Consider the following 23,363-nt stretch of genomic DNA (forward strand, 5'->3'; position numbering starts at 1 on the left):
GGTGGGTGAAAATGTTAACAGATTTTAATAACATTCATTGAAAAATACCGTTTTATAGCTTGGACCTTTCTTCACTCAAGTGCACTAATAAATTATGTATGTTGCTTGAACAACTAGCATTCCTTTGGACCATTGGACTATGAAAGTCTCCAACAAGAACTTGCTTTAAAAGAGACAGTATGGAAAAAAGTGTCACCTGAGTCAAATGAGGACATCTCTACAACTGTAGTATATAGAATGGAAAGTCTGGGAGAGAAAAGCTAAAGAAATGGGTTCTAGTTTCAGAATGTTCTTCATTTAACCTCTCAAACATCTTTAGCTTTTTTGCATACTATAAATATTTATTTGAGTTTTTTGTGTTCTCAACCTTGGGTGCTGGAGCCATAAAGCTTTTTTTCCTTTTAATCTTTGTATAAAGATAAGAGATTAAAAAGTGGATTTGTTGGTCTTTAAAAAAGTATTTATAAATAAGTAAAGCAAATTTGCTTTATTTTTGAAGATGCAAAAAGGAAAAATTCCTTTAAATTTTTTGATGGTATAATTAAAATTTTAACTTAATCCTCATTTTAAAATAGTAACAAATGTTTAATTTTTTGGTTCTAAAACCCACACATTGAACTCATAAATTTCATTACATTTTGTTTTTTCTTTCCCAGTTTTAAAACTTACATGATGTCTGTAGGGGCAGTAGAAAGTTATTTCTATGCTAAATACAAAACTAAAAAGGCAAAATTAATGAACCCCAAATTATTTAATATAGCAGTAGATTATAAAATTAGCTTAAGTTTACATTTTATGCCCTTTTTAGTGATAGATTGGCTTTAAATTTTTAAAACTTCATTTTAAATTTTATCAAACACTTTAAAACATAAATCATGTCTTTGCTTTTTTTATTTTGCAATTTCTCTATGTTCTGTCAAAATTGTCATGTACAGGAGTGTCTTATGTTACTAAAACATTCCAGCCAAAGAATTTCAGAAGTAAGATAATGACATTTCACTGTTAAAAAGCTATAATGGTTACTCAGAAGGAGCAACAGTGGGTGTCTTCAAGTGAAATGTTTACCTAAACAATTTTGTTTTCGTATTACCCACGTTACTTTTTCTGTTATATTTAAGTATGAATGGTGAAGTCTTGGGTTTTAGCTTTTAATATTTTTATTATCCTAATAATTTCACAAATGCTAATGAATCTTTTATGATAAATTATAATAACATCTCATGAAGTTTGTTTTATTTGAACTCTTTTGGAGTACTTAGGAAATGAATTCAGTCTGATGGTAGTAAGTATGCTACTAAAATGTTAGATCTGAATCCTTTTGTTTGGTTATAAAATGCAATATTGAGAATCAAAACTTGTTTTTAAGAGAAGGACTGTTTTGAATAATTTAAAATGCTTAAAGTCTGTCTTGGCAAAGTGATTGTAAGATTCTGTAGGACCTATTCACACTTCTTCCTTCTTCCAAATATCTCTTTGTTTTTCCCCACAGTTTCCCATACCTACAAGGTGTTCTTGGTTTTTGTTTTATCCATTCTTAAACTTGTAGATTTTGGAGGAGCAGTGATGAGGTCTGGGGTCTAGAAGGAGAACTTGATAGTTTGTTTTTTTTTTAGTGTCCTGGCATAAATGTGGTAGATAACGTCTATGAAAGTAAATAATAGTGTAGTAAAAAAGGTTTCACTGAGTAATTTAGATACTGGTGCAAAATAAATACAGAAAACCTGATCATATGATGTCTGGAGCTTGGGAACTATGATAATAGGAAAAGAAGTTCCCTTCCAAAGGTATTGGTCAGAAGCTTTTTGGGCTAACTTAAGTATTAAACTTAAGTATTTAAATAATTATATGTTAAGTTTTAAAGGATTTTATGGTTACTTGAATATTTCTCTAATGTATAAATGCATATCTCACTGGATACTTCTGGCTTGGCCATTGACAGGGGATTGGTTTTTTTGAAGTCCTCGCCTCTGCAACACCTTTAAACAGTATCATTTATACTATGAGTTCCACGAAAGCCATTTACAGTTTGGGGAATGTCTTAATTGATAGATGGGGGAAAAAGTTTTATTTTTTCCCCTATGCTCTAAATTGTTACATTTTACTATTTCATTTGGAGATTGGTTTTACTTTATAAAATGAAAATTTAATGTTTCCTGTTGTGTCCATATGTATAGATTTCAAAATTATGTTGTTAATTTATGGCACTTATGTTGGTAAGTGCACACTTACCAGTGAAGTAGCATTATCTAAGCTAACTGTGTTTTAAAAATCTTGTTAAGGATGAGCATCCAGAAATTTTTGTAGGAAGGTATCCAAATGGAAGAGGGAAGATACTGTGAATAGGCCCCCAAACTTTACCTTAAGAAAAAAATAAAGAAGGAAAATCTTTGCCAGATTTAAGGACATTCTTTAAATTGATTCCTTCATTATTTTTAATACCTTTTCAAATAAAGTTCTTGAAAAGTACCCAGTATTGTGGATTTAATGTTTCATGCCATTACTGATTCTTGATATTCAAGCATTTAGAAATTAGCACATTTGTTTTTCCTTTTTTTATTATTAACATTTCGTTTGAAATGCATATCCTTCCTGAAATACTTTATTTTTAGCATAAATGTTGTGCATTTTATCTTAGTGTTTGGATTAAAACATTTGTGTTACTTAGCTTTCTTTCATTTGCTTTGTATATTTAATAATGTACCTTTTATTTTCCAGTATGCCTACTTTTTGTATTGTACAATAAATTTATTTTAAGCTGATTTTATTGTTTTTTTTTTGATGAAAGCAACTCTAGCATTTTAAGTACAAGTAGTTGAATTTTAACAAAAAATTTCCTTTATCAAGATACTATTAAAATGTTTTATATTTTTAATTCTGAGGCTGTTGTGAAGAGATACTAGAAATACTCAAAAGGGCTTTGTTTGATTTTTTTTATCTTTAAGCAAAGTATAGAGTTAGTGGGATTTTTTGAGGGAGAGGACATTTCCTATTGGTTGTACTAGAAGTATTTGAATAAAGACTTTTCTCCCAATTTTTTTTTTTTGTTGTTTTTCCATTTGTCTACCTTCCAAAAGTCTACCCTGTATGCTGTTTCTGCTTTCTGAGGAAGAGTATCACTGGTGTTATTCACTGTGTCACTGTTGTTTTATCTGTTGTCTAGTTTAGGAAAATCATATTGCTAAATCAAATGAAGAGTATCATAATACTACTTTAGAATTGTCATTCACATAGAACTTGTATTAGAGTGGAATAACTATAATATAGAAATTCATCTTAACTACTTTTTAAGGAATTTAGTTTTCAGAAGGAACTTACTTCTTTCTGTATATTTACACAACATAGTCCAAATTATAATGAGGCTTCGTGCATTATTGGTTAAATACAGTACAGTTGACTCTCAACACAGGTTTGAACTGCATGGGTCCACTTATATAATTTAATTTGTAGTACAATACTGTAATGTATTTTATCTTCCTTATGATTTTCTAAATTTTTTTTCTCCAGCTTACTATAACATACAAAGTGTGTTTTAATCAACTGTTTATGTTCTTGGTAAGGCTTCTGGTCAGCGTAGGCTATTAGTAGTTAAGTTTTGGGAGAGTCAAAAGTTATGTGCAGATTTTCAACTACATAGGGGTTAGTGTCCCTTACCCCCACCCCAACATTGTTTAAGGTCAACTGTACTTTATTCTGTTTGATCATATCCATAATTTGTATCCAGAGAAGATGTCCCAAATATACTGTAGAATTTTAGAACTATTTGAAAGCGAAATACCATTGTTTATAAGAATTGGTATTTGTGGGATTTTTGATAAAGTTCTTTGGGGACTAGTAAATACGGAGTTCAAGTGTCATGATATATTCAAAATGTAATGTTTATGATTGTTTACTTTTAAAGATACATTTGGAATTTTTTTGTTGTTGTTTTAATCCATTTAAAGGTCAGGGAGAGGTGACTCAAAGAACTTGGTGGTCTTGGTCTGTCTGACAGTGTAGAGTTTTATAGGCATGTATGTATGTATGTGGAAAGAAACACTGCTATATACTGATATGCCAGTCTGTATCCTGATAATTTATATATAATGTGTGCATGTTTATATGTATGTGTTTGTGAGTATATCTGTGTCTATCTGTCCATCTATCCATTCACCCATCCATCCATCCATCCATCTTCTGAAAATCAGCAGCAGTCCTTTCCACATAGTATGTTATGTGTAAATGGTTCTTTGCTTTATTCCTATTCCAAGTTTTATCATAGAATAACTCTTAACATTTTTGCTGCCCCAGGATTTATAAAATATAAGGTATTTTACTTGTTCATTTTAACTCTAAAGATTGTGCTTTCTTTTTCTGTGCCCTTTCACTACCTGCACTGTCAGAGTACGAGTAACAGTATTGGGGAACTCCATAAAAGGGAAAGCAAGAACATCAAATTTCATGTGGAAAGTTGACTTTATGGCAGTTTCCAAAATTTATTATATGGAAGGATTATATTCAACTTAAAAAAAATAATGTACTTCTCATTTTGAACAGCTTATGGAATAGTTTTATTCCAAAAATTGTGCACAATTTTTATTTTAAGAATGTGCTTTACTTTTCATTTGTGAAAATTTGGGTGTTTCTCCTAACCAATCTTGAAAATGCTAGAATGCAATTTTTTCAAAATAACATGATTTCTGTTCCATTCCTTTACTATTTTATATTAAATGTAATATTTACACTGTGTAATAAAACCAAAACCGGATGTTGGAGAATACAGCTGTTATGAAGTATCATGGCCCATCCTTCAAATTTTCACTTAGATTTTTTTAGGATAGACTTCACCTTAGTCCATTCTCTGTCATGGAGTTCAAAGGCAAAATTAAACAGGAAAATATATTCAAGGGGCGCCTGGGTGGCTCAGTTGTTAAGCATCTGCCTTCGGCTCAGGTCATGGTCCCAGGGTCCTGGGATCGAGCCCTGCATATCAGGGTCCCGGCTCCTTGGGAAGCCTGCTTCTTCCTCTCCCTCTCCCCCTGCTTGTGTTCCCTCTCTTGCTGTCTCTCTCTCTGTCAAATAAATAAAATCTTTAAAAAATATATATATATATATTCAAATAAATTAAGTTCAACCACTTTTATTTCAAGTTGTAACATAGTTTGAAACATTTGTTTCTTACACTGCATAGAAATAGAAGGAATTTGATTGGACCGGGAGAGGTTCTTTTCTCCTTCTCTCTTCCCCTGCTCAAGTAGTTTATCAAAGTGAATTCCATACAGACTTGAAGAAATTTAGAGTTACACTTGGTCTGTTTTAGTTGAGTTTTTAAAACTACTATAAAGGCATCTAGAGCAAAATCTATCCAACATAAAACAGAGCTGGCAAAACTTGATGTTAAGGAGTCCTTAATTTTTTAAATAGTAATAGAAAAGATACTTACTTTTTAAATAGATGATGTTAAGGAGACTGATCATAAATCTTTGTATTTAATGAAGTGATTCTATTATACTATAGTTTTAAAATGTTCTTTTTTATTTATATTTTGAAATATGAAAGGTCATTAATTTTAAGGTTGACTTTACCATTTGTTTTGTATATTGTAGATCCACTATAGTGATTTTTAGAATCTGTAGCTGTAGAGACTTTTAAGATATATATGCAGAATGTGTAAAGCCTGTGTTGATTAAACTCTCATAATGGCTTTCTAATGAATTACATTAACCTTTAACTAAAATGAATGACATAAATTAGCACTTGCGTGTGTTGCTTTTTTTGGTGGTATCTGTGGTATTTTTTTGCATAAATTACTTGTTATGGAGAACTGTTATGTATGGGATAAAAAAACAGAAAAGAACAAATTATGATTCTTGGTGCCAAATGCTGTGATGAACTCCATACAGTTCAGTATGGAGGCTCACAAGAAAGAGTAATCAAGTGACAGATTTTGGCAATTGATCTCATAACACCATTATTAGACTTTCAACTCTAAATCTCATTTACTAACTCAGAAATATTTAATTAAATCTCAGTGATAAAGAACAACTTGGTATATCTATTTTTAAGCCAAATTTTAATATCTGAGGATTTGATTTTTCTGGACATAGTATTATTAAAAATAATGATTTTTTTCATTAAGTTATTTACCTTGCTGAAATACTTCCAATGCTAATACCTCAGATGATTGAAATTATCTGTTTCAATTGAAATTAGCTTTTAAAAGGAAAAGTTCTTACCTGAAATAGTTTTAGATTTGTTTCCATATTAACATGACTGGTGATTTTTGTTTATATAATAAAAATCTCCTCTGTCCAGTAATTCCACTTGAAGCCCTGAGTTATGTTTTAGTTCATAAACAGCTGAAGAGTTTATTTTATTTTTAAAACATAGTTCAAACTTTCTAGTTCTTTGATGTTCTTTCATTTACCATAATCTTGTAATTTATTAGAATTTCATAATTGAGGGGCGCCAGGGGGCTCAGTCAGTTAAGCATCTGACTCTTGATTTCAGCTGAGGTCATGATCTCAGGGTTGTGAGATTGAGCCCCAAGTCGGGCTCTGCACTGGGCGTAGAGCCTGCCCAAGAGTCTCTCTCCCTCCCGCAGTTGCATGCACAAATGCTCTCTCTCTCTCTCAAAAAATAAAATAAAATAGATAAGAATCCTATAATTGCGCTTGAAAGTAATCTTAAAGTTTATCTGGTGCAAACTCCCACTTCAACCAACCCCCTTTTCCAGGTTTCTTAGCACCTTGCTTTCTCAGTTAACATATGTACAATATTTTTTTCTCTGTTTTGATGGAGTTGGTCTGTTTTGTGTTTTGTTATACAGCCTTTTGTTTATTGGTTATTTGTAATGAAAAGCATAATTGACAATAGTTAATATGACTGTAAGTTATTTGGCAAACTGATTGTCCCATCAGTGTTTATATTATAACTACTTAATTGTATTTTTCTAGTAAACAGTCTTATGCCACAGTTTATAAAGACTAGTAAAGTTAGAAGTGAATGTTACAATTATACAGTAGTTCTAAAAATAAAACATTACCCTGGAACCTTTGAAAGAAAGTAAATGTAGCAAAAATGTGACTCTAAAAATAAATGTTGAACCATTTGCTTTTTAAAATAAGTTCCTTTGGGGTTAGGTTAAATATATAAGTAAAAAGTTTAAATTAGCAAAAGGTTATTGGAGTTCTAAATAAATGTTTTCTAGAAGAAAAATTCTTTTTCTTTGCAAGTTAGCTTTTCCCAGCACATACTATGCAAAATATCTAGCTTATTTCCTTTGTTTTTATTTTACATTTTTGGATCTCTGGGTGGCTTCAGAACAAGGCACCTCATTTGTCAGTATATTATTCTATCATGTATTCTGTCCTTAGCACCAATCTCCATTTAATAGCTCTGGGATTTTTATTTTTTATTTATGAAGGAAATTTATATTGCTTTTCTTGAAAAGCATTACTTTTTATCCTTTGTTGACTTAGAAATGTTACAACCTAAAATCATGTTATTCTTAAAAAAAGTATGGGTTTCTTTTCAAAATTTAAACTTGCCTAATGGGTAGCTCTTTTCTCCACAAGTTTATATAGATGAGAACCTCACCTTTTAGGAGACTGGCTCTTAATCAGTATAAACTCCGCTTGTTTTCACGGTATAATTACTAAAATTAGAATGGTCTTGAAGTACTCCCATCAGTTATACTAGTTAACTGTTCATATTTGGACCATTCCATTGTAAAATTCAAATTGAAATTATGATCTTTAGGCTCTTGTTAAACTTTTCTAATTACTAGTTTTCATTATTTTTTATGTGCCTTTCACAAATCATCACTAAGAGGCAATTACAATTATCCTTCGAGGGGATTCATTTAATTCCATTAAATGAGATTAATTATGTTGTATAAAACCATGGTATAAATTATTCATTGGACTTCGTCCACGTTTTGTTGTTTTGTTCTTTCTCACAGTCACTCACAAAGATCCTAATTGAAAAATTCAAAATAAATTAATTTCAAGTATTCTTTATTTTTAAACTTTTTTCTCTCATAACTCATTTTTGGCTGAAAATGAGGTAACATAAAAATTATATCAAAGTTACTCATAAAATGGGTTTTCATTTTCAAGCCTTCATATTGCTGATATGTTCATTTCCAAATCTTTTAATATTGTTGACATTTGCCATTCAAGAGTTATTTTCTTTAAAAAGTTAAAAACATGACTATTAAAATTCATGCTTTTTTTATTATAATAAAGTTTATGGTTGATAATTTATTATTTTACTTTCAAGTTTGAATACAAAATCTGTGGGTCCAGGTCTCTGCACAAGATTTACAATATAAATAAAGAAATCAACTAAATAATATTGTTTCTACTTTGAATTGAAGTGAATGTTACATTTTTTGCACAATGAAACTTTATTAACATTTGATGAAATTATAGAACAAGTGATTTTGTTAAAATTCTACGGTGACTAATACTATTAATCCTTTTAAATCATACCAATAAAATATTCCTGCCTTAATGTCTCTTCTTCTTACCTGAAAGAGAAACTTTAGAGAATGGTTTTAAGGAGGTGGGGAAGTAGAGCTTAACTTTCTCCTTATGTGTTTGTGAAGTGTTTCAACTAAAACATGGTATTAAAACTTAGAGTACGTATGATTTTTTTTTCACCTGAAGGAGAAACAAAGGAAAAAGAAAACTAATCTGCTGTGTTTTTAGCCAAGTAATAAAAACTTGAGAAGCTTTAATTTTTATTTTGTCTCTGTGTGCACTTTTATTTTACATCCACCATATATGTCTGCCACAGAATCAGCACTGCTCTTGATTTGATATCCCTTATATGTTGGGCTTTGTCATGTAATGGTCTCATTTAGTGCATTTACCTCATATTTGGGGACTCTTGATAGAGGGCTGTTGCTATGTTAGCACTGAGTTTTGTAGTTTTTGCTTTGCAAAAATCCCCATTCAGTGCTATTGTGAATTTTAGAATTTTGTTTTAGTTAAGGATTTAGGATCTTCCGCAGAAGTTCTCAATAGGTTGAAACTTGTGGTTTACCTAGTGGTTTCTGGACTTAAATAGGATCAGTGAATGCTGGGAAGTTGAGCATAGGATCTGGGTAGGTAACCTAATGTGATACAAGGCCTGAACCTTTTTTTTTTTTTTTTTTGGCATGAACTTCTGAGCCTTGTTTTCTACCTTAAAAATTTATATAAATTTTATTCTTTTTTACCTGTTTTAATATTTTTTAAAACATAGTATTTACTACAAGTTCTGTGACTAACCTTTTCTCCAGAATTGGAGTAAAATTGGCTTCAGGAAGATGTACCATTCTCATTCATTCTGACATAGGTAATGGTTACCGTTTGTACCTAAAACTGGCAGTGATTTTAAAAAGAATGTCTCATTTATGCCTGCTGCCTGTACCCAAAGATCTTGGAAGCCTAGAGTTCCTTTCCCAGTCCCTTATCACAAGAAGCTTAGCAGTGTGCAGACTAGAACTGAATATACAGTGAGCAGTACTCAAAGGTGTGGGCCAAATTTTAGGTAATCTCAGTTTGCTTAGGCAGTCCAGTTTGCTAACCTAGGGATCTTGCAGTTTTCTGTAGACTTCCTATTTTGCTTTCAGTGTCAGTAATTTCAGTTAACTCTAGCAACAGTGCCTGCCCAGTGCACCATCAGCAGAAACCTGGTAACAAAAATTTGAATAGCATGACTTTTTAGCACTTACCGTGACCAGTGCAATGTTTTGAGATTTTTTTAATCCTTCTAAAGTCTGTAAAGTAGGTACTATTGTTACCTCTATATATTTATATAGATCTTGTAAGTTCCTGAAAGTCACAGAACTCTTTGATCTATAGAACCAGGATTTGCACCCAGGCAGTTTTGGTTCCAGAGCCCATTGTTTTGACCATGGACTATATTATTTCCCATTGCAAAATGTAAGTGGAGCAACTTATGTCTCCTTGTTAATAAAACTGGGATATTCCATGAAAATTTAAGGACAGTAACAATTTCAGAGTGCCTTGACAGAACAAAAAGGGAAATTTCATATTGAACAAGGTTATCTTGTGATAATTTCAATTTTCACTATAACATATAATGCAGGCAGTGTCTCCATCACATGTCACCAATATCCTATAATTGATTTTCAAATGTGCGTGTATTTATTTCACTCACAGAAAAGAGGTTCCTATCTCCAGAGATACTTGTACTAAAATTAAATGTGATGGGAAATTATTGGGGGACTTTCAGCAGACAGCACATTTATGTTCCAAAATGTTTATCTAAGTGGGAAAGTTAATTCCAATATAATTGACCATAGTAGATAACCAGTCAGCCCCAACTATTACACTGAAATAATTTTTTAGCTTAGCTTTCTTATGTTTTTCATTACTTAAAAAGTTTCCTTATTGTATATTCCTACAGCATTAAGTATAAATTAGTATATTAGCATTAAAAGCTGATGTTTATTTTAACTCCTTAAAACTTAGAAGATTCATTTTTAAATCATTTTAAATCTTTTTGTGGGTCTCCTTTAAATGTCAGCTAACCTCAATTTATAAAACCTTTATAAACCCTGACTCCATAAAACTTTTCATAGAGCTCAATTGTAGGGGTTTTCATTAATTTTATATATAAGAGTTCTATGATCTGAAACCTTAATATCCAAAAATGAATTCATTGTTCACATCTGCACTTATTTTTAGAATAAAATTTATTTTTGTACATAAACTGATTCAGTGATAAAAAAAAACATTTGTATTCTCATCTATGGTCATTTATAGTTCTTGTATATGTGTTTTAATGATAATGTTAGATAAATAAAATCACAAAAACATGCCATGTGTACTGGACTGTGAAGAAACACAATTCTGCTATTAAATTATATCTAAAAAATAACTTCTACCTATCTCAATGCCCTTAGGGAAGCTGGTGGTAAATGTACCCATTTTCCAATTAAATTGTTCTTCCATTATTGCTTTTATAATAATGTAGTAGGGTGTAAGAGTGGTCAAATAGTTCATTCTTTTTATGGAGTTGCTTTTCCACTAAAGTGGCTCTAAGAAAGTGGCCAGGACTCTTCTGATTTCTTGGTTTTTAGGTCTCCAATTCAGTATTATTTGTCCCTGTTTACATAGTTATCAAACAACTTTTCATTTATTCTATATACCAAGAATTTTGTTTTCCTCTTGTTTGAGTTTTTTCCTCTTCATTTCTGGCATTACACATAGATCCTCTACCAATGTCTAAGATTAGATCCAGCTATATAAATGCAAATGTGTAACTTTTCAAATTATTTTTTTCCTTTTTTCCTATTAAGAACCAGTTATATCTCAGTATTTCACTAGTTTTTGTTTAAGCAGCACACAGTTTAAGATATTTAGCCAATTTAATTGGATGGAGTAGTTCAAATTTTATATAAATTAGCTTTAGCATTATCCTATTGTTCGTTCACTAATTGCTTCTTCATTCAACCAATATTTATTTGACTCTTGCATGATACATGCTAGATACTACCGAGTACTTAGGATATGTGATAGTTAATGAGTATGATCAAACCCTTGCTTGTTCGCAATCTAGAAGGGGATGCAGATATTGAATGAATAATTAATAAAATAGTTAAAATGGTGATAAGTGATTTGTTCATACTGATACATGTAGATCTAGGACATTTTAACTTATTAAGGAGGTGAAATGGCATATACCAAATGACACTTTTTATACACCTATACAAAAGACTTTATGAGATAAATGTACAAGGTATTTAAAGTATAAGAACATGCACACCAGTCTTCACTAAAACTTACCTCTGGGAAGGACAGGAATGAATGCAGGGGGAATACTGCATTGAACTGAACCCAGAACTAGTTGAAGTTCTGGGCCTGAGATGAGATGTGATAGAATGGGGAAATAGATGTGAGAAGGTAGACGGATATGAGATGTGTTTAACAGATGAAGGTTGGCAGCACTTGGTGATAGTGTCTGGTGGATGAAAAGAATGAGATGTCAAGTGGACAACTAGGTTTTAGTATAAGTGATAGGACAGATGGTGCTGCGTTACTAAGATGGAGAACACTGGAGAAGCCAACCTTGAGAGTACAGGGAGAAATGAATTTTGGTTATTGTAACAACTAAAGGTCTGTTTGGCTAGATATCAAGAGTGTGATTAGTAGGGGTTTAAATGAATGGGGTTGTTTTTCTAACATAAGTCTGGGGGTAGAAAACCCAGGATGTGTGCCATCTGTAAGATATACTCCAACCAACCTTAGTGTGTTGGCTTTAGATTTCCTGCCTGTCACCTTTTAGTTGCAAGATAACTGTTCCACCTTTAGCCTCACTTGTATGGTCAAAGTGGAAGAAGAAAAGAAAGAGGGATACCTAAATCAGATAAGTTCCCAGAAACCCATCTGACACTTACTGACCAGACTAGCTACAAGGGAATCTAGGGAAGAATTTTTAGTTGGCACATTGCTATCCCTAACTAATAGAGATTCTCTTAGCATGGATGGGGTAGGGAATAGATCATAGGTAGGCAATTGGCAGTGTGAGAAAACTAACTTCCATTTGACGTATTTATATTTGTGAGATACCCAAGTAGTGATGCTGAGTATCACATGTAGGCTTAAAACTTAGGAGAGTGGTCTGAGTTGGAGATACAATTATGTGAGTTGTTAGCATGAAGAGAGTAGATTTGAAACTCAAGCTGTGTGAGATTGCTCCGGAAGACAGTGCAGAATGCGAAGGAACCTTAAGGAACTCCCATTTTAAAAGAACAGTACACAAGTCTCCCACTAGGGAAAAATGTCCCATTAGGAGAAAATCCAGCATAACATAGTAGAAGTCAAGGAAAGAGTATTGTAAGAAATTTGGAACAGTCAACTGTACCAAAGCAGACATCTTTCCTAATTTTCTTTTGGTGTTAAAATGCCCTTTTATTTAGTAAATGATATCAGTAGATGGTAGGGTTGTTTTTATTGTATGTGCTCAGAAAATAAAAAATTGGCAGCCCATATTGGTAACCTTCTTCCCACAGTTAAGAAAATTTTCTTGGCTTTGAGATTTAAAGGTCGGAGAACTATTGGAGTAGAGCAGGTTTGGCTGCTGATAGAAAAGACCCAGTAAAGAAGGAGAACTTGAGATAGATACAGGAGAGCAGAAATGGCCAATAAAGTGATGTCTCTGGAAAGAAATGGAGCTCTCAGCACAAGTGGAGGATTAGGTTTGGTGGGAGGAAAAGCATCTCTTCCAATAAATAGAGGACATTGAGAGGCAGGCAGGTAGGTTTGCAGACATGGTAGGGAGAAGTTGAAGTTTATGCCCATTGGCTTCCATTTTCCTGAAGAGTATGAAAGCAGGCTTTCTGCTGAGAATGAGTTGTGGATTTGGAGGGAGGCTGTGCGGTTTCTGGGCATAAAGAAGATAGGAAATGTTGATTCTTGAAGAGTGGGGCAGAGCTGAAGAAAATATGGCAACATTGTCAGAATAGTATTGAGGTTGGTAACCGTGGATTTGCTGTGATGCTAATCTGCTCTGTTGCCACCCGCCTCCCTCCCCCTATTATCTTATAGCTGCATTCCAAATTTAGGTTCAGAAGCTGCAGAAGATCAGGCAAGGGATTTCAGAGCATTTACCAGATAATGATTTTAACAGTAGGCTTTGGAATCTACTTTAGACCCTCCCTACGTAGAAGACCTACATTTAGGCTTTTTTCTTTTAGAATTTGATTCTACTTAAAGAATTTTCAACTAATATAGATTACACTAATAGGTGAGTTCTGTGTATGATTTTGCCATGCCCAACCGCCTTGCTTCACATAAAATATTGCTGATAAGAATTATAAATGTTAAAATACCGATACATGCTAAGCAGTCTCATGATAAGGCCCTGAGAATGGTGCTGGAGTGATTTTTTTTTTTTTTTGGCCTATTTATATATATATATTACACAGTGTTAAACATTGCATTATTTTTAAGGGTCTTTAAAATATCCTATTCTCCAGCAGCTTCTTGTATTATGTGCTGGAGGAACCTGTTAGCATAATTTGTTGATATTACAATGTCAGTGAAAGTGCTTTGAAAAGTGTATAGCACTAGAAAAATAGATGTCATTGTGCCTGTTCTGTGTGTTGTCTGTAAAGTTGGCATGTCAGACTTCCCACAGTAGAACTGTAAAATAAACATTAAAGAATGTAGAGAATTAAGTATGGCTCTCTGGAGATGAGAGATTTCTTTCTAAAATCAAAGCAGTCAGTAAGAATGTACTGTGGTTGGAATAACTACAGAATATTCATGTCCCTGTGCCTTGCTTTGTTGTAGCAACATTTAGGGCATGCAAAGGAGAGATGGGTCCTTTAAATTGAAGACACAATTCTGTCTCTACTGCTGCCAAGTCTTTGTTTTGTTTCTTGGCAGAAAGAGAAACTCATCTCTTTTCAGGGACCTTGTGTATATTTATTTTTAATTTCTACCAGACAGTGTGAGAATCTTTTGAATTCTATTTGCCCTGACCCTGTTTTGTTTGTTTGTTTGTGTGTGTGTTTGTTTTAAAGTATTACGTACAAGCATTTGGTGACTGTTTTCTTCTCTTTCTGTCTTATTCTTTGCTTTTAGTTTCTTTGACTCTTTGGGGTTTTACCTACTTGTTTTTTTAGTTAATAATAATTATAAATGAACATGACACTTTATCATGCCAGAAGTGTGGCACCTTGCCCTCTATCTGAACACACTAATGTTAGCTAATCTTCATGGAGTTTTACAAATATTTGTATAAGGGAGAAAGAGAGCCGGGAAGATAGCGAATATGAAACTTTGATAGTTGTCCGTGCCATATAAATACTCTTAGGTTTGCCACATGGAAAATGCACTTCTGTTCTTCAGGGAAATAGCTGCCTTTGCCCTTGCTTATTTCGATTTTCCTCCTATTTGTTGCTGACTTCTTAAGTAGGAATGCTGTTTGTCATGCCACACAAAGATACGATGTTAGCTACTTTTATGCTTGGATCTAAAAGGAGGGTTGCTAATGGGCCCACTGGTATTTTTTTAGGCCATTCACTGGCATTTACCGGAATAACATGAGCCACTGAGATAAGTTGTTTATTTGCTGCTAATGGTATAGCAATCATATTTGCTCTCTTGACATTGACCCAAAACTCATATTTCACTTTTAAAGACTTAAATGCAGAGACTGAAGATATCTTTAACTTTTTTCCTTCTGTGGCATTGATATGCCAAGTTGAATGATTTGTCTGTTTTCTTTTCAATTAAAAACAAAATACCTTTGGCTAGCACCTCAATAGAAAATTAGTATTTCTGATTTCCCTAGGAACTGTTTCTTAGTTGCTGTCTTCTGATTTTAGTCTTGGTATTGTATTGGTGCGGAAATCTCATCTCAGGTTTTGTTAGGGAATCTCTTGGCCCAATAGATACTGCGTAGTGGTCGAGAGTGCTGACCCGAGCATCAGTCATACTGAGCATGAGCTCTCCCTCTGTCACTTACCAGCATTATTACTTTGCTCAAGTTAATTTAAATTCATTAGTCTTCAGTTTCTTGTCCATTGAATAATAACAGATAGTAATACTTAAAGCACTTAGCTCAGTCCAGAGAGAGTAGGTGCTTCATATTAGCTATTTTTTTCTAGATAATGTATAATCTGAATGTTTGTCTTTATGGGTTGTCAGATTTCTTTGATATAATCATGACTTCTTAATTTAAGAATAAGTAAAATTATTTCAGGTTTATCTATTCACTGAGAAATTTTGGAAATGGTATGCTTAGGAGAGTTTATTCTTTAATCAAGCAGAATGCAGTGTTTGGAGCTGCCATTTTGAGGTTATATTTTGTAAGTGAAATTTCTGTGCTCCTCTTTAGAGTAAAATTTACTATTCAATTTATTCCTCTCTATTAAAATTATTATATGAACACCTCCTGCATTAAAAATTTGGAAATGTCATGAAATTTCTGGACTGTTATTCCTTTAAAGGATTTTCTCTAATCCTCTGATGTCAGTTTGGATTAATTTTGTCTATATATAGCAATTAATAATTGTGTCTGAATAAGTCAATGGAAAAGCTTAGGAGCATGTAGCCTCATACTCACCTTCCACTTTTTAATCACAAAAGTACTATAATTTTGTTTTTACATGTCCATATGATATTTATATGAATATTAAATAAGGAAAAGAGGAAATAGCTTTGCTCACATACGCATTGTGCAGGTTTATATTTCTACCCTTGTTGGTAAGAGATTAATTTACATTTGATGACAACTTAAAATTTTTCTTTCACTATACTATAATAGTTTTCTATTTCTTAATCTGACCTTAAGAAAAATATTTATGAAAGAAGGCTGAAAACTTATTTTCATTTAAAGGCTCAAAAAGGCCAAGTTGGCGTGAAGCTTTTAAAACAAAACTGGATCTGGAGTGATGATGGTTTATTTAACAGATGAAGAGTATCTGTCCCATGGCAACAGATACTGTAGTGAGCTGGAAATGAGAGAGTGGCTTACGTCAAACTAGAAGTGGTACGAAGGGAAGGACGGTTTTTCAGTTACCTGCCTTTTTTTTTTTTTTTCATTAAAGCCGTTCCAAAAGGGCTGCATTATTAGTCTTTGTATGAAGACAGAAACTAATGAGGAAAAACAAGGGTAGCCACAGTGTTGCAGTTGGTAACAGAGTTGGAAATAGAATACTTGGAGTAAAGCTAATGAATCAATCCTCCCTTCCTTCTTCCCTCTTTGTCTCTCTTCTCCGACCTTTCCTTCCCAGCCTCCCCTCCTTCCTTTTGATATTTAGCAAAGGACCTTTATGGATTAGAGCTAAATTGCCATTTCATCCTTTTTCTTCTGTCCTTTGGATAACAGTCTGAGGTCTATTAAGGACTCACATCACCATGGTCTAGTTGTACAGAATTGAGAATGTAATCCAGCTACATTACTAATTCATATGCTATATGACCTTGAGCTAAGGCCCTTAACCTCAGTGGTAGTAATAAATAAAATATACCTATAATTTTATTTTACAACCAGCCTATCAGAAATGTTTAAAAACAATTACAACTTTTTAAAATGTTGAATTTTTCAAGGTTGTTCACTATATAAATGTAAAATGATATTATGTAATTCTAATTGCTACTTGTACAGAATTAAGGCATTTGGGAGAAGGAGACAAAAGTCACACAGTTCAACTTTTAAACAGGCTTAAAATGAATAGAATGATACGATTGGAGAGTTAGGAATGTCTTTTTTTAGAATTGTAAAATTGATAGACTCTCCAACTGCTTCTAGCTGTTTTGGAGAAAGAAGTACAATTTCGATATGCCAAGTATGCTAGTGTGAAATGAACTCATGTGAACTGTAACATTTTTGTCCTACTGTTGTCATGACTTTGTATAAATAAACTAAGATCAGGTTGTCTGGTTCTGGCAGGTTCTGACACAGAGATTTGATAAGGAAAATGTAGTAGTACTGGAAAATGTGCAGCGTAAAGGGAAAGCTGGTTAACATTTAATTTATAAATTTTTAGTGGCTACCTGCCCAAGTGAAGTTTCTCTTTACTATGGAGAAACATACATTAAACATCAGAGCCCTTCATTTATATGGGCTACTGTGGAACTATGTTATGTTCCACTGCTTTATACCGAGGAGTGATTCATCACAACAGATGAATCTATCTCGACAGTTACTGTTGACTCACTGTTTTCTACACTGGCCTTCTTGACATGTATTTTAAAAGTAACATAACCCAAGTATCCATTGGGGAGTTAGGGGATTGAGCCTTGATCAGTGGGTAGCACACCCACATCCTTATGTCAAACCAGATTATTTCAGGTTAATCTATTCACTGAGAAATTTGTGGAGTTGCACGAGTCATCTCAGAGGGTGTCCTCATCCTTCAGTTTGGTTTACGATGCTCATCATTCCAGAGGGTGTGCCAGTTTAGCTGGGAATACTTGTGGAACTCTTTTAACAAGACCAGGAAGTAGACTGTCCCTAAATGAAATAACCCTCCATCTGCTGTCTCAAAACTGTTAAACTGTTCCATTTTCTTTCTTGGCATTCTACTCATAGCCCATTTCATGATTTATGCAAACCTTAAAAATACAGGTGGCTATTTGCTGGAGTAAATGTGGTTTTAATTTTAAGTGGTGCCAGTGCCTGTGCGCCCCCCTAGTGTTTTTCTGTCTAGAAGTGAATGGCACTCATTTTGTGATCAAGCTGCTGCTTGTCTTGATCTATGACTTGGACTAAATTCAGCCCTGCAGCTAGTTTGTTTTCATGGGAAGAATTCTAAGCTTCCATGTTACCCCCTAATAATTTTTTTTTAAGGCAAGCTAGTATTTTTTTCCCCTGATAAATCACAGAGCTTTTGTACATTACAGTTTTCTGATTTTTTCCCCCTCATTTTGTGTTTCTCTCTCTGAGCTGAAACATGCCACTCTTGGGCCATATTTAATAAGGAGTATTAGAACTTCAGAAATATTGAATAATTAAGTGACACATACAATATATAAAAAATCTCGGTTTTGGTCTAAATTCAGAATTTTAAAAAGGGGAGTTTATGCATGCAGTCACTGAAAATCATCAAGGGTTTATTGCTCAAAAGGACTAATATGCTTTAAAGAATAAGAACTATGGGGTTAATGTATTAGTGGTATCCATGTCGGAACTCTGGATTTCTCTTGAGTGGTAGAGGAGGTAAGATGCATAAGTAAATCTGCCATAGGTGATAGGGCCGTGGTGAGGGAAATGTCGGAGAAAGAGATGAGTTCTGATTGAAGAGGTTGGAGGAGAGCTCATAGACAGGGGCTATGAATAACGCTGCAGTGGAAAACGGGTGGAGAAAAGATGCTTTCAGGCAATAGAAAGTGTGTACTATGGCTTAGTAGGAGCAAAAGGTACATTCAGAGTTGTAGTGGGAGATACAGGGTCTGATTGATGACTCCTTGGCACGTGCTGTCACAGAACACCATGCGGGCAACTGGCAACAAGTTGGATGAGATGCCTGAGGAAGTGTGGTAGCAAAGAAGGGGCTTCCAGAGGTTTTCCAGCTGGCCCTTGAAGGAACGGAAGGGTTTGATTAGGAATCTAGAGGTAGGAGAAAAAGGAGCATTGACACAAAGATAAAAACAAGAGCAGTAAGAACAGTTTTGTTCTGTGGAGGTTGAGAGAGCAGAGAGTTAGCCAGAGTGAAGAATCTTGAGTGCAAGGTTAAAGAATTTAAATTTTATCAAAAATGATTTGGAGATTTTTTTTGACACTCCCATGCTGAGAAACCTCTAATGATCAGAGCAATATTTTGAGAAGATGAGTAGAAATATATGGGAAAGTTTGGGTGGGTGGAAGGACCAGATGTAGAGGCACCAGTTAGGGTGAACTGAACATATTTGGTAATGATACTTGAAGTAAAAGCTAAAGGAGGTAGAAGAATTAATAATGATTACAGTTTAGTCCCCCAAATGGTGGTGGTAACAATTTGAATATTTGATGCTTTGGGAGAGAATATTGATTTAGTCAGTAAACCTATTCTTTTAATTTCAGTATAATTGAAGTATAACATCGAGTGAGTCTAAGGTGTACACTGTGTTGATTGGAGTCAACACGTATTTAATGAGCACCTGTTATGTGTGGTAGGCACTGGGGTTATAATGGGGTAAAAATAAGGTTTCTGCCCCACATGGAGCTTACATTTAATGGGGAAAAGAGACAAGAAACAAATTTAAATATATATATAAAATATATAATGTGAAATATCATATATATGATGTCAGATAATAAGTGCTCTGAAGAGAAAAAGCAAGGTAAGGGATAAGGAATGATGAAAAAGAGGTCAGTATTTTAGAATCTGTGAGATAACATTTGAGTATAGACCTGAATGAAATGAGGGCAGGAGCCTCACTATCTGGGGAAAGCGCATCCCCAGCCAGCACAGCAAGGGTAGGTCCGAAAACGGCAAGGAGCCCACCCGGCTGGTGGAGACCTGCAAGGGGCAGAGTGATAGGGAATGAGATGCACGATGTAACTGGGGAGTAAGGCATTTAGTGTTCTGAAAGCCATGATAAAGAGTCTTAATTTTATTCTAGTATGACGGGAAGTCACTGGGAGTGCTATGACTTATGTTTTCAAAAGATCCCTGTGGCAGCAGAGTTGGTCGAGAGGAATGAATAGTTAGGAGGCAATGGCAGTCCTCCAGGTGAGATAAGGTGAGCCTAGGGTGATATTACTGGAGGTGGTGAGAAGTGGTGGGATTCCAAATACGTTTTGGAGGTAGAGCAAATGTGTTGATGAGCTAGACGTGGGTTGTGAGAAACAGAATCAAGGAATATCACCAGGCTCTATTTGGTAGGTTTGTGTGAATTAGAAAAAAGCTAGTTCTGCCTTGGCATAAGCAGACCCTGTCAGCACGTTTGTATGAGGAAGTCTCCCTTCCTCGCATCAGATGTACTTGGGCACTGGACGCCACAGCGGGGTGAGAAGAGCGTGGGTTGGGTACCCCTATGTGGCCAGGCATCCTTGAGGAGGGCTCAACCGGTGCAGTCAAATATGGCAGCGCTGGATGATAAATTAGCTTTTGGCCCTAGCAACTGGGTGAATTGTAGGGTCATCCCCAAATGGGGGAGACCAGAAGAGGAACTAACTGGGGTTGGGCGGTGGAAATCAAGTACTATTTTGTGTGTAAGTCTGAGATGCCTGTTGAGCATTCTAGAGGCAGTGTCAAGTAGGCAGATGGATATGGACTTCTGATGCGGAGCCATCAGAGCTGCAGAGAGGCTTGCTATTTTTGAGTTTGAAATGGCAGCATGATGAGCAAGTGGAGCTGTTGAGTTAAGGCTTAGGAACAAAGATTTGGATTAAAGATGTAGATTGGGAAAATCATTCTGGCAAAAGGAATGTATGAGACCTTTGAGGAAAATTATCCTCTAAAAGGATGGAGACTGCCTTTGGTGTATTCTTTTTTTTTTTTTTTTTTTTAAGATTTTATTTATTTGAGAGAGAGAGAGCACATGAGAGGGGGGAGGGTCAGAGGGAGAAGCAGACTTCCTGCCGAGCGGGGAGCCCGATGGGGGACTCGATGCGGGACTTGATCCCGGGACTCCAGGATCATGACCTGAGCCGAAGGCAGTCGCTTAACCAACTGAGCCACCCAGGCGCCCCCCTTTGGTGTATTCTTAAGCAGTGGGAAGTGGGGGATGATTCTGCACAGCAAACTAGAGGAAGATCTGGGTAATCAGCACTGTGGAAGACAAGGAGTTAGAGGGCAGGACTTGGTGGGGAGGTCATCAAGAAGCAGGACTTGGGAAGGCTGCTGGAGCTTTTGAGAGTAGAGGTAATAGTGGGTGAGGAGGCAATACAAGCTACTTTCAGAAAATATGCACCGAGAGAGGGTAGCAGTAGGGTTATATGTTGGTTTTTCAAAACAGGTTGAAGTTGTGTCCGTATTAAGGGAGAAATAAGGGTTCCAGGGAAGGAGGGAAAGGTTGAAGGTGCTGGAAACAAGGAGCAAGTTTGGGTGATTGGGAGGATATATGTTTAAAGGAATCAGTAAAGAAGTTAGTCTCAGAAGTGAAAAAGGATAGGTGTGTTTTGCTTCGAGGTTTGGAGAGAAAGAAGGGAGAATAGGTATTAGAAGTAGATGTTTTGCGTAATAGGAGGGAGAAGTGAGAACGCTTATCTAAGTACAGCTGTGGTCAGGGTCATCTGCTTTGGGGGCACCACTGGTATTGAAGGCCTGAAGACAGAACGAAAGGGAATCAATAAGAAAAAAAAAAATTGTCAAGCAATGACGAGAGACCAGCTGGAAATATGAAGAATAATTTGTAATAGCCCATCAGTATTTTTTCTGTCAGCCCAAGAGCACAAGGGGAATTGGGGATTCCAATTGGATCCAATTAAAAAGGGGGGGGCACTTGGAACAGTGGTTTATAACCCAGAAGAGTGCCTATCAAAATCACCTGGAGACATTTGTCGAAAGGCTGTTTTTCCTAAAATGTGTCAAACTGAGGTGTGGGATAAGGACAATTAGAAATGGGAGAAGAGATGCTTCTGTATACTTTTAGAACATTCTCTTTGATTCCGTGATACTTTTCTCTCCACCTCCAGGGAGAACACTGTTCTGGACTTAAGATTAGCAGGAGACCAACAACAGGGCACAGGCTGGGCGGGAGCAGTAAGGGTGGCTTGGAAGGCAAGCTAATGGACTGAAGGAATAAGAGGAAGGTTTTCTGGAGTAACGTCAACAGTGATAGTAAAATTTGGCGGGGGGTGTTCAGCTAGACAGGTTCCTATATTGCAGAACTTTACAGAGCCTTTCATGGGCCCATGAATCTCCAAGAAGGGGATTTAATACATTAAGAAAATGCCTGACTATAGGACCCTTTTTACCCCACGGATCCTTTGTGCAGTTTCTACAGAACACACTGTGAAAATGCTGACCTAGAGAAGTCCAGCAATGGCTAGTTCCAGCTTGATTTAAAAGGAAAGCCGCAGGGAGAGGGAAGCCATTGTAGAAAGGGGAGAGGTCCAGGTTAAGCTCTTGAAAGCGCAGCTCCCAGGCCCACGGCTTTGTTGGTGGATAGCTGGGTTACTTTCCATCCCTCCAATTCAACTCCTGTTTTTTACCATTGAGTCCAGTGTCAGTTGGATCATCAATATGAATACTGAAGTTGCGAAAGACGGAAGTGGGAATTTATGAAATATTTACATTGTGTGTTCAACAGTTTCTCAAAAACAGGGTTGGAGAAAGTCTCTATGAAAGCAAGCCAAAATCTAATGACCGCCTTTTCCTTAATTGTAAGGACAAGCAAGTGGGTAACTGTCGAAAGAAGATACACTTTGAAGTCTTGAAGCACTCATTAGCAGTGACTTAAAATCTGGGGAGTTTACCCACCTTTCGAGCAGAGGCAGTGTCCTAGGCTCTGAGAATGCTCCAGTTTATACTACCTGGGCATTGACTTGAAGACTGTCTTTCCAGGGGAGTATAGTCCTTAATTTTAAGGTGATTAATACTGAATGTTGTCCCCTAGGACTTCCAGAGAAGCCGGTGATTGGTGATTGGTGAGGACAGTGATTGCTGGCAGCGATTAGACGTTTATATAGCATGATTTATGAGTATAAAAGTGCACTCACGGTACTGAGACAAACCAAATTAGAAAGGTTCTAAACAATTTTCATTTGCCCCAACTATGTTTCACAGGTCCCAAATTTCCTCTTTTGCGCCAGTATCATTCCACTCCCTCCTTCATGTAGCTTATCTTTATTGATGAATTTTCTCTCCTAACCCTCTATTTAAAAGAAAAAAAAAGTCACGCGTGTGTGTTCTTTTTGGTGATAGTGTCCTTGTGGTAACTTCGTGCGTGTGACGCAGCTGAAGAGTTCAGAGCACATGGAGATCACTT

At 35.3% G+C, this 23,363-nt stretch overlaps 1 protein-coding gene across 3 annotated transcripts in view; it reads left to right on the forward strand.

The window, feature by feature from the left end:
- The window catches only part of GLS (glutaminase), a 76,908-nt gene that overhangs the window by 48,309 nt on the left and 5,236 nt on the right, over positions 1–23,363 (forward strand). The window contains exon 15 of one of the 3 annotated variants that reach the window (XM_045868327.3): positions 118–7,086. The exons of 1 other annotated variant lie outside the window; for it this stretch is intronic. In XM_045868327.3, coding sequence (XP_045724283.2) covers positions 118–264 — 147 coding nt within the window. In that variant the 3' untranslated portion in view covers positions 265–7,086. Of the gene's footprint in view, positions 1–58; positions 7,087–23,363 lie in introns of those variants that run through there. One more of the 3 variants, XM_045868328.3, reaches the window with a different exon arrangement.

Source organism: Mirounga angustirostris, unplaced genomic scaffold (assembly GCF_029215605.1).
Source record: "Mirounga angustirostris isolate CCGP_5_RB_7025 unplaced genomic scaffold, mMirAng1.0.hap1 SCAF_3, whole genome shotgun sequence".
Classification (NCBI taxonomy): domain Eukaryota; kingdom Metazoa; phylum Chordata; class Mammalia; order Carnivora; family Phocidae; genus Mirounga; species Mirounga angustirostris.